The sequence below is a fragment of the Haplochromis burtoni genome, unplaced genomic scaffold (assembly GCF_018398535.1).
Source record: "Haplochromis burtoni strain Fernald_Lab_line unplaced genomic scaffold, NCSU_Asbu1 Contig_16, whole genome shotgun sequence".
In the NCBI taxonomy this organism is placed as follows: Eukaryota; Metazoa; Chordata; class Actinopteri; order Cichliformes; family Cichlidae; genus Haplochromis; species Haplochromis burtoni.
Window position 1 is genome coordinate 819,030 of NW_024582377.1, and position 12,223 is coordinate 831,252.

The 12,223-nt window shown below is 42.0% G+C and overlaps 1 protein-coding gene across 1 annotated transcript; it reads right to left on the reverse strand.

Moving 5' to 3' along the window:
* Positions 1–11: 11 nt before the first annotated feature.
* On the reverse strand, positions 12–9,878 carry pcnx4 (pecanex 4). Its single transcript, XM_005916678.3, has 11 exons — positions 9,720–9,878; positions 8,291–9,068; positions 8,030–8,209; positions 6,881–7,419; positions 6,658–6,758; positions 6,275–6,397; positions 4,715–5,075; positions 2,475–2,578; positions 1,288–2,393; positions 993–1,179; positions 12–823 (listed from the first exon to the last, which is right to left on the reverse strand). Exons 2-11 carry the CDS (start codon positions 8,986–8,988, stop codon positions 572–574), a joined length of 3,651 nt encoding a protein of 1,216 aa, XP_005916740.1. The 5' UTR covers positions 8,989–9,068; positions 9,720–9,878; the 3' UTR covers positions 12–571.
* Positions 9,879–12,223: the final 2,345 nt, after the last annotated feature.

Genomic DNA, 12,223 nt, shown 5'->3' on the forward strand with positions numbered 1-12,223 from the left:
AACAGCTTTTGACAAGCTATTTTTATTGTAAGTATATACAGCTACACATATAAAAATTAACAATATGTACAAGAAACTGTGGACAGATTCATTCTAGATTGTAAACAAGTGAATTGTAAACAAAACAACAGCACTAAACACCATACGTGTACAGCGAGACATCCCCAAGGCACATCCTTGATATTCTTTAACAAAGCAATAAAATCCTCATTCCTTTTTGTGGAAAAGTGAGGGAGGATGGGAAGGGGGATCACATGAACATTAAAAAGTCGAATTAAACCAGAGGTATTTATTAGTCGTCTCCTGGAGAGGAGGGGTCTTAATTTATTCACTTTTTGTTTCAGCACAAACATTAATAAACACAAATGTCTGTGCTTTGGTGGCGATGCCACTGCTCCATCTCTCAAATTAATGTGAAGAATTAAGTTGGTTCCCATGCCGACTTGACACTTCACAAACTCTGAGTCAACAATTTAAAATGTAAAACTCCTGATTTAAGATTTCTCTTGACTTTGCTACAGTTCAAACATGAATTTCTGTGGTACTCCCACCTGAAAGATGGAACCACAGCTCAGAGGCAAGGAAAGTGAAGTGGGGCAGATGAGTAAATGGGGTATCCTAGAGGCGGATCGGCTGCCTGAACCGTTAGGTTTCTTAGCATGAAGGGGTGGGCCTGAATGCTGTACCGCTCCTCGTCATCATTAGTAGCATACAGAAGCTCCCAGGAGAGGTTTGCCCACTGGCCTCTCACCCCTTCTCCATTGAGACGGCCCACCTGTACAAGCTGCTCCTGAAGGGTCAGCACTCGCCCTGTGTAGGTACCCTGCACACAAGGACAGTCAAAATGTTACAAACTAACTAGTGGAACCAACTAAGCTGAACACATGGATTTATGAGAACCTTAAATTTTATGTCAACTGGATAATATACTGTAATTATAATTGTATATTTTGTAGCTTAGATGTAAATGAGGCTTCGTTATGTCTTATTACCATTGTGAGATCATGTCCTAGTGAGAATAGAAAGGGCTTTTCCTGAAGAACGCTGTCATGCCAGCCTTTCTCTGTCACCAGGCCGATGTACCAGTCCCTTTCATATTCCTCCAGAGTGCTGAACAACTCTTCAGGGGACTCCATTGGCCCCAGGCTTGCTTGATCAAACAACAGCTTGAAACTGAACCTGAGGGCAAACAAAAGCATAAGGCAGAACTCTTATGGATGCTCTGGCTCAAATAAGTCTGGCTGATTATAGTAATCACAATCTAGAGGTCCTAACTGGCAATTTTACCTGAAAGCCTGAAGTGTGAGCTGGTAAAGTTCTTTACTTGAAGACAGCCACTCAAGTCCTTCTGTCCACGGTACATCTCCACAATACAGCCTGTACACATAACTAGGACTGGTGAAGGCAGACTCTGCCCCCAGTGAGATGAGACACGAAAGTGCAACATGAATATGCAGTTCCTTCAAAGCTTCATCTTCCTTGAGGGCTTTGGTCATGTCCTCTGAGGTTGCACCCTGCACAGCAGGCCCAAAGCGTCCCAAGGTAAATCGAAACCAATCCTCAGGAAATAAAGGCCTGAGAGACAGCAAGCGGGATGGTAGTAATGGTGCTGTCCTCCACCCTTTTGGTAGATTGAATACCTCAGACTGGGGGCAGCTGAAGTTCAGATGTGGGAGAGAGCCAGACCTTTCACCGAATACCTCTGAGTTATGGCCTTTATCCACAGCTGGCATCCCAATACCCAGTCCCAGAGGCTGCAGTGGCTGCAGTGCAGAGAGGGCCATGTTTTCAAAAAGACTGTCCATCTCCACGGAGCCCGGCAGAGAGGCCCCCATCTGCAGGGTGGCGTGTCCAGACTGGGCTTCTGCAGTCACTAATGCAACTGTCCGTCTGGCTGGTTGAGGGCCAAATAAGTCATCCTCATCTGACCAGTCACCAAAGGAGGTCAAACTGGAGCTGTCCTGTCTGAACCTTATAGAAGACACATTGGACTCCACCATGACAGCCTCAGGTGGTTGGTTAGAAGTTGTCTGGGCTAACTGTGAAGACTGGGATTTCATCCCACCAACCGCTGACACTTCTTCACTGCTCCATAAAAATCCTTTATGTTTCTGCACACAATATCGCAGGAGCAACCAGATCAGAGCCTTCATGAAGTCATCCTGAAGTTTCCTCAAGTTGTCATGAGAGTCAATGATACCAGACAGCACATTTCGGGCATCAGAGTAGACCCGTACTGCAAGTGCAGCACACGGGGTGAGGGCATTGCCCCAATGCAGATTGAAGCCCTGGGTGAAGCCGAGCCGCTCAGGGCGTTCAAAAGCAGCTTCAAAAACCTCATCCACCCTCCGTGCCTCCACCGTGTGGCAAGACGTCTCCTGCAGCTCCAGGCCCTGTAACAAACACACCCCACCTTATGTAATCTTTTAGATTCTTACATAGATTATTAATAGACAATCAGAGGGATACAGTACCTTAATGTTGACAGTGCAGTAGCCATATCCCCTCTCCAAGATCATTATCCAAACCATGCGGTCCTGAAAGCGGCCAAGAAAATGACAGCCTGGGGCTAATGAACCTGAAAATGGAGAGCGACTCATCAGTTATCCATACATCCAACATGTAAGGAGATGTGACTATGAGCACAGAACATAAAACATGTAGCACACATATGGGAGTCTTTCATTTTGTATCAGCTGTGCATCCCTCTGCTGACTACATGGATAACGTAGTTACTGGATGAGCTGCTTGGAGATGCATACAATGACAATAGTACAGGAAGGTCGTGCTACTGATTTAACTGGCTGACTGCACAGAGATCTAAATATTAAATCTCTTCTTGTCCCCAGCTTTCCATTAGTCCCTAAAACTTTGCTCTTTTTGTACAAAGGTGGATTTTCATTTTCTGAGACAGAAGACAGACGTTTAATTCAACACAGATGAACAGCAGCAGCAAGGTGAAAGGAAGCTTTTGTTTTAACCTGACTAGTGCTCGCTTGGCTCAAGGATAATGTCATGTCCCATGCTGACATCTTAGAATAGTCCCAGCCGCTACCTCATGATGTGAAGTGACACACTGGGCAGATTTCTTTCCTGCTCACTGCACCACGGCCCCCAGTGTGAGCAAAGCAAAAGAACACTACAAACTGCCACCGTTTGACTGTGAGCTTCAGCCTAACAAGCAACTTTTCTGAATTATACATCACAGCCACAGCTTCCCTAGCTCAGAAAAAACAATAAGACTGACTGATTACATCACCTTGGTTTTATTCAGTCTTAAATCATCAGTCCATAAAAAACAAGTCCCTACTTGCATGTTCCCCCCTCCCTCTCTTTCCCCCACCTGATTGGGAAGAGAACAAAACCCGAGCAGCAGCTCAGTTTAGCCTCGGCGTATTACGCAGTTAATGGTGTGGAAATATTTGGATGTAATGAATAGAGACCCAAGCTTTTTTTTTTATTTTTATTTTTTTTCCAGGGTCACTTCACAGAAAGCTCAACTGGATCACGTAAGTTCACATTACTGCCCGTAGTCCAAAAAGTCTGCTCACAACAGAATTCCTCTTACTGTGTAACCGTATGAAATGATGCTTCACTGCTTTCAGATCTGCATACAGTCCCCATTTGACCCATACAAGAGTTCAGTTGCTGCAATTACAGCCCACGTCAAAACACACTGTTGTAAAAAACATATATATATACTTTTTTTTTCTATATAAGGTGACCTCTGTTTACCGAGAGCTGTAAAAAGAAAAACTTAATGGAGAAAAATACTGTGTGTGTTGTAAGTTAAGCAAAACCAACTTTTAAGACAGATTTAAATTTAGATACTGTGACTGATTAGTTAATAATTAACAGGTTTCAGGTGCTTCATAAAGGAAGTGAACACTATTAGCTGTCCAATTTAGATGCCATGACGGGTTTTGTCATTATCTTAATTAGGGCTGTTCGACATAACGTTATACATCGGATGACGATATAAAAACGTCTATCGTTTCATTTTAAGATATCGTTTATTGCGTGGTGTCGCAAAATAAACGTTTATGGCAATATTTTTTCATGGTTTTGATGGTCACTGTAGTGGCTATATTAATTTCTTACAGTTCTCTCTTTCTCTTATATTTAATATAACCACACTATGGACGGACAAGCGCCTGTTTTTATGTGTTGTCATTAGTAACAAAGACGGTAAAACCACTGCGTGTCCGCTTGTTTATTTTCCACATAAACCTTTCACAATAAAGCTCAAGATCCTGTTGAGACTTTTCAAAATAAACTGAATCACATAAAAGAGTATGCAGAATATTAACGGATGAGAAGCAAAAAAGAGCCGTCAGGTGCTAAAAAATAAACCTTAGACTCAAATGTTAGAACAGGCTTTTCCCCGCAGCACACTGTGTAATAAATACTCACAAAGCAAACGGCGGCCATTACAACTTATGTCAAAAAATATATAGTTTCATGTATCGCCAGCTGGAAACACTTCACGCAAGTCGAGCTGCCCGAGATTCACAGAATTTACTGAAAATGTTAAATTTTTGTGATTTATATCGTTATCGGACGATAGATGTCTTAATATCGGGATATGAGATTTTGGTCATATCGCACAGCCCTAATCTTAATGCTACAATTGTATTTTTCTAACACATAGATTTTGTATCAGCGGCTTACTTATTAAGAAAAGAAAAAAAAATTTCAGGCACGAACAACTAACCCAGTGACCCTCTTGCAAAGGCCGTCCTCAGAGCACAGGCAAGACTTCCACTCATTTGCTGGTAGAAGACAGAATCCGGGCAGGGACAGGCAGTGCCCACGGGTCCTGGCCAGCTTCGCTGAGGCCTGGGAAACCCCACAAGGAAGATGGGCAGAGTGAACAGGGGCAGCAAAGGGGCAGAGAGCAGGGCAGAGACGATCACCACAGCCAGGACCAGAGGGCATAGGGAGGCGTTCAGAGCCAGGAGAGTTCCAGCCGACTGACGGCGCTGCTTCTTCTCTGTCCAAGATGTCACCAACACAGTCAGGGTGAATTTCAACTTGGCTAGAAACTGGGTTACTCTGTCAAACAGGAGGCCCACCTGTAGCCAAAAGACAACAGCAAACATGAAGCGGTTTTTCAAGGGTAGCTGCACAGGCAGAGATCCACCCTCACTAATTTCTGATGCACACCCAGTCATTTTGTTTCATAAGCAGGCCTGAAATATGACTGAAAGCACTCAGTTCAAAAAAGTGCTTCAAATGTTAGTCCTAGTAGGCTTTCAATGGCAAATTAGTTAATATATATATTTTATGAGGTGTCAGAGGAACATTTCATGTAATCAGTACAAAAACAATGTAAAAAAAAAAAAAAAAACCGGGGATAACGTGTCAAATGAATCAATCTGCAACAGCAGGGGTCAAAACACTTAAGTCCTCCGACATTAAACTTTGTAAAGTTGGTTGCAGGTTAATGCAGAAGCCGCAAAGCATGGTCCCAATACCTCTTCTTACCGGTTGTGGGTTCAGGGGACCCTGGTTTACTTTTTTTATTTTTTATTTTATTTTTTTGGAACAAAGTGCTCCAGCTTCTATTCAGCTTTTTTTACTTTGGAAAACCCTGCCAGGAACTACTGCCCCGGACAACACAGCTTCTAGGGCTTAGGGTCAGCAGAACACACAAACCTTAGCACTGTGTTAAAGGTGAGTCTTCAGGGGAACTTCAAAACAGAGCTAATGCTCCATTACATCAAAGGGAGCTCATTGAGGCTGTTTGTGCATATGATCAGGATCCCTCCTGAGTGTCTTGCTTTGGAGGTTTACCAGGCACACTAAGCACTTTCCAAGATGCAGACCATAGGGAAAACACAGAACTTACCAGAGCTATGGATATATATAGCCTGATAGTGTATATTCTTAATTCTCCAGGAGGAGGTAGAAAACACTGTTGATGAAAAAGATGTCCAAAATACCCTGCTTGGCCATTCATTATCAAAGCTAGTAACATGTTGAGAGCTGATTTGAAATGAGGCACTTGCATTTGGAAGCTGCTGCTTCTATCCCTGATCTCTAATGTTATTTTCTTCTCAATATCAACAACCGACAACAAAACAAGCCACACTGAGTTATTCAACTCAGGGCAAGTAGAAAAATACAAAGATGCCCCAATCTGGATAGTAAAGAGTTATTTGTGCTGGTCAAAGCACAGATAATTGTGACATTTTTCACTGTTTTATATTTAAGGGTCAGATTTTAAAGCGTGCACTGAAGAACTTATGGTGGGTGAAAACTTTGACCTCACCAGAAGAAGCTGAACTCCGGTACCCAAGTCATCCCACCCTGGCAGCACATTGTTTCCAGCTGCAAGCCGCACCAAGATCACCACCACCATTTGGAGCAGAGCATCTTCTGAACTCTGCCATCCCTGCATAACAACAATAATAAAGAGAAGCTGTTAAAATCAAGCAAGAGGCGCTCACTGATTAATACATTTTTATTTTCATTTTGATAAAAGGAAAGGATAAATAACTGTCAAGAGGACCCGTTTTTCCAGTGTCACCCTTTTCAGTCTTCTTTTGAAAAAGATCTGTTATTTAGGTTGTTGCCCAGTTTAAAATCTCCCCAAAATTGCTTTACAAGTTTTTTATTATTTTGACTGTGAGCAAGCATAAATGTTAAGTATACCACTCGAAAGGCTCGAGTAAATCCCACGCTCAGGGAAACCGTGTGGAGCAGCTGCAGAGACTTATCCATAGCCAGGAAAGCAATCATTGCAAATGGAAACACTGTGAAGTAAAACACACACAGATCAAACACATTCAAATACAGTTATTCTCACACTTGAGAAAACTTAACACTGGACAAAAGGTGACTTCCAATATGTATTATAAAAACCTCAAAACCTCACCCAGGTAAATAAGGACTCTTCTGATTGCAGCAGCAATGTACAGTCCTCTGTTTCTCTGTTTAAAAATGTGCACATTGGACATCCCTTTAGGGTACAGGGGATTGAGGAACACCCCTCCAAATACATAGGCCCCTTGGATCTCTCTGAGAGCCCAGCAGAGGCAGAACAGTATGAGGAGGAGGTAACTGACAGGAGCCTGGGGTCCTGTAATCAGGCTGCGGGACTGAGCTGATCCGATGAAGTGATGCAAAACGCCTGCCTCTGCCATTGCCACCAGTAGCAAGCTCAAATATAGCAGTACTTCCCTGCAGCCTAGATTCCAGCCAAAGGAAGTTGGAGGAGGAGGTGACGGCCCCCCTCTGAGCAATTCGCGGTCCCCAAAGGCTGACCTGGAACCTCTGCAGAGTGTGCCAACCTGGCTGAGATCCAGACTCAAGAGAAATCCCATAGCAGTGGAGAGGAGAACCACACCAAGTGTTGATGGGATGAAGTAATTACATACAGCTACGCCAGCGGATACACCAAACATCAACAGCAGCCTGTGAGACAGTACACACACACAGACACACAAAAAAAATTAGGGCTGATGATAAACAGGGTAATAAAACACTGCCAGTGGAACCATTTAATCTGTTTCATCCATCCGTCCATTCTCTTGCGCTTATCCTTATCAGGATCGTGGAGGCGGCTGAAGCCTAGCCTAGCTATCATAGGGAGAGAGGCGTGGCACACCCTGGACAGGTTGCCAGTCTGATATAAGGCTAACACAGAGAGACAGATAGTCATTTCATACTCCCATTCACACCTATGGGCAATTTAGAAATGTTATCTAGTTTTACCTTCTGAGCTACTATAATTTCTTTTGTTTTGCTTCTTTTTCTTTTGGATGCTCCCTTCAGGGGTCAAAACAGCAGATGATCTGCCACCATTTCATCCAGTTCTTAGCATCTTTTATTGTCACACCAACACTCAGCACAAATGCATACCTCATCTTACAATACTGAAATGCTAAACAGAGTTTGTCCACTTTAATCTCAGGATATAGAATGACCCACATGACTTTTTTACAATATTATTGTTTCAAAAGTGAAAACAAATGATATAATTTTTCAATTGTAGTTTGATGTCAGCTAATCGTTTCACTGGTACCTGAGGTTGCTGGACATGGGTGAGCCTCCTAAGCCAAACACAAGAGTCTGCTCCATGCCCCAGAGGAGCAGAGCATCCAGGGGAGGCAGGATACCAAACGCCCACAGCAGAGGTAGAAAGAGGAACAGCACATGGAGAACCTGGCTGGCCAGATGGAGCTCAGGGACAGCATCAGAGCACCTATAATCACAGCAACATGTCAGAATTATTATGACAGAAAACACAAAGTACTTTAATAAAATCATTAATTTTGTCACTCACCTATCAGCCAAATCCACAGCGATGAAAATAAAAATGTAAAGAGGCCGCGTGAGTGGGGTTATCTCATAAGTATCCTGTGCCTGAAAAGTGGCTGTCTCTGTAGCTGTATTTACAATGAGAGAATATTCAGCTATACACAGCGTCACCCAACTCAGGACGAAGACCACCAGAGATGCACCAATACTGCCATAAAGAGCAGTGAGTCTGCCAAGGAACACATACCATGTCCCAAAGCCACAGAGCACCCCAGCTAGCACTGTATGCAGCACCACATTAAGCCCAAAACGCTTTCCAGGAGCAATGAATCGAACAGTCTCTGTGCTGACACAGTGGGTAAATTCCACTTCTTCTTCATCAACAAGGATGTTGGATGCACCAAGTCTCTCCACTGTGCCGCTCCTCCGTGCAGCATACAGCGCCAGGGCCTGGACACCCGCCGCAGCCCCACACATAAGTATACCAGAGAGCACCGCAGCATGGAGCTCCTGAAGCAGCTGCAACTGACTGAGCAGGGTCCCGAAGCCCCCAAAAAGCCATGGTGTCAAGAACAACACTGCTTGATTGACATATACATAAGGTGGGGCACAGTAGCCCAACTTGAAGCGTGGACCCCCCAACACAGTTTGGGGGAAGCGCTTCCAGAAGAACTCCTGCTTGTACTCATTAAGAAGGGGCACATCTGGCCCCATTCTGACCATTCCCAAAAGGGTGGTAGGTCATCTCCACACACCTGAAGGAGAGTTTCCATTCATCATCATCTCAGAAACAGTGAAGCACCCTGCAATGGAGGAACAATTAATGAACAAAGTTTAGATGCACTAATAAGACAAAGAAACCATACAATAGGAGCTCCATCCTGTGCTTTTTTGTAGTCTCATTACACAAATTAGAGCTAAATAAGCCACAACAAATATATTTTTCACAGTGAAGTACATTCATCATCATTATTTGAGAATACCTTCCTCCAGCTCAGGTAAATGTTACTCCTTACAACCACACTATTATTATAATTTTTAAAGCTGTTTATCTACAACAGCACATCAATGGGTCACATTTTCCATCAGGGGAAACTCAATTTTAAGACACCACGTAAAATCACAGCTTAATAATGTGCAGCACAAAAAGGAATGGACAAGAGCCACAGCTAGTCAGTTGCCAGGAAAACAAAACACAGCAACAGTAGCTTGTGGGTGCGCTTACGTGGGCTAACCTGCTAAGCTAGCAGGGATAATCATAAGTCTCGCTTCACAAAATTAAACCAGGTAAAAGAACACTGAGCACTGGGCATAGTTTTTGTCCCTTTATTTCAGCTAGCTCTATTACTGTTAGCTAACGAAGGCACCAAGTATTTTCATCTTGACTATGTGCTAGATTACTATTATTAACAGGTGAATAACAGCTGGTTGGCCACAATGTGAGATACACTTACCGTTAACAGCCGAATAGCCAACTGCAGACAGTTTTGTCTTTTTTAGTATTTGAAGATGTAATAAGGTAATATTATGGAAAAACGGGCGGAAATTGCCAACATTACCGTTAGCTACCAGCTAACCATTAGAAAGCCAGGCAACATCGGCATGATACACAGCCAGATTCTAACCAATGAGAGTTGAGGAAAGAAGAGCGCGGCGCCTCTGATTGGCTTAAACCGTATAATCCCCGCCCATTCAACTCAAGGGCTCTGCCACATACCATGGACGGTCTGTGCCACACACACAACTATTAATACAAAAAGGAACATATTTTTGAAAAGAGTTTTCACTTTAAGGGGAATATTTATTCACCACACATCGTTGAAAAAAACCGACTTCTATAAGCCGACAGACACTTATAATAATATGCACACTTGGAAAAACATCTGTAATGTTTAAAAAAGCTTTAATTACAGGTATCAGAAAGTTCAACACGGTCTAAATTCTCTTAGGCTCTTTCTTGTAATTTACAAATCCTGGTGCATTTTACTTTATATAGTAACCATTGTATAGTATTTTAGCTTTTCTTGGCACAGTATCTTCCTATTTATTTATTTATTTTTTCCATTTTTGTTTTTCCAGAATATTTCTAATTCATATTTTATTTGTGTCCCTTGTACTGTGGTAACGAGTGATTTTCCCCAGTGTGGAATTAAATAGTCTCTATATCTGTTTTAGTCTTCAGGAACAGTTCTCCGGGCTTCTTTGAGGATATTGTTCCATTCTCTGTCAAGAAGATCCCACAGTAGTTCAGTAATGTTGAGTTGCGCACTCTGTGGAGGCCAGCCCATGACTGATAGTGATCCACTGTGTGTACTTTTATCTGGGTATCCTTTATTGCATTGGCAGGGAGTTTAGAATCATTGTCATAATGAAAAATGAAGCTTTTGCCAATGAGATGTTTTCCAGGTGGTAGAACTGATGGTACTTTTCTGGGTTCATAACTCCATCAATTTTGACAAGATCATTACCATGATCACTTGCAGCCCCAAACCATGACATACTCCAAAAAGACCCGTTGTCACTGATCGTCAGCCTTTTCTCTGTTTTCCCTCTTCCCTATGAATGGCTTCTTGACAGCCACCCTTCCACTGAGACCATTTCTGACGAGGCTTCAGTAAACAGTAGATGGATCAACTGAAGGGACAGATGTAGATTTCTTAAAGAAATTACTATCAAATACTGTTCATCTGCTGTGGATAGATTTTAAGGTGTGCTACTTCTTCTGCCCTCCATTGGTTCAGTTTCCTCAAATTACAAGCTATGTACACCATCCTAAAATATCTCACATTTTGGAAAATGTAATTTCTTATTGCATGTTATCTTTGGCATTTTTCATTTAGCTAAAGCCAAATTATGTATTTTTGCTACAGGCTGCTGGCAACAAAGTGCCTAAAGATACAATTTCAAAAGGATTCTTTGCCAAGTTGTCTGTAATACTTATAGACTTGTTCATCCCTTGAGTTAGGTGCCTATTTTATGGTTGAATGATTCATAGGTCAGTTTTAAATGACTTTAAAAAATGAAACATTCCTCTGAAAATGGTCAGGTACAAGGACTGGACTGAAAATGACTGAAAAAGCAATCATTGTCCAAAGAATAACTTTAAAAATGACAAGATAGTCTGGTTTCTTGGAAGCAAAATATAAAGAAATTAGGGGTGGCTTAAGACTTCCACTCAGTACTGTAGATCAACAATTTAAGAATAGAAGTTCTCATTGTGAAAATGATATAATTACAACTATTGTATATCACCTCACTTATTTTGTGAAAACACTAACCAGCTTCATTTAGACCTTGTATAATTAAGTTCAGACATATACATTAAAACTAAACTTAAAAAAAAATACAGATACCACTCTTATAAAACAAAGGGGTTTACCATTCTAACCTGCTTTCCACTGAACAATGGAAAGACCATCCTTCTTTGCAATTATAATGACATCAAATGGCGCATCCCATGGGTTTGTTTATCTTCTTTATCCAAAACAATTTTTCAACTTGGCACTTGCCAGGATCTTTAAATGCCGTTTCTAAAGCGCTTAGTCGACCCTAATAACTGAGAAGGGATTAAGAATATTAATACTGCATTCTAAATCCTTGTTATCGTGTTCTTAACACAAAAAGAGCAAATCCAAGCAAGTGTTTTATTTCAATATAATGAAAGTGATTGTGGCAAAGTGTCTGCTTAGAAAGAAGCGGGGCAAAAAGGGAGGATCATGAAGCGATCATTAAAAAGGCCAAGATACAAACACAAAGAAAAATAACAATCGGGGTCAAAAGAGATTAAATTGTTGTTGTTGTTGTTGTTGCTCAATGGGGCTCAGGGGATAAGGGTGGGCAGGAGGTCATGTTTCCTTGTCATCTTAAAAAGCAATTTCTATTCCGCATAGGACACAATAAACCATAATAACAGAAAAAAACTCATCAATAACGGCAACATGTCCACAATCCTCCCATA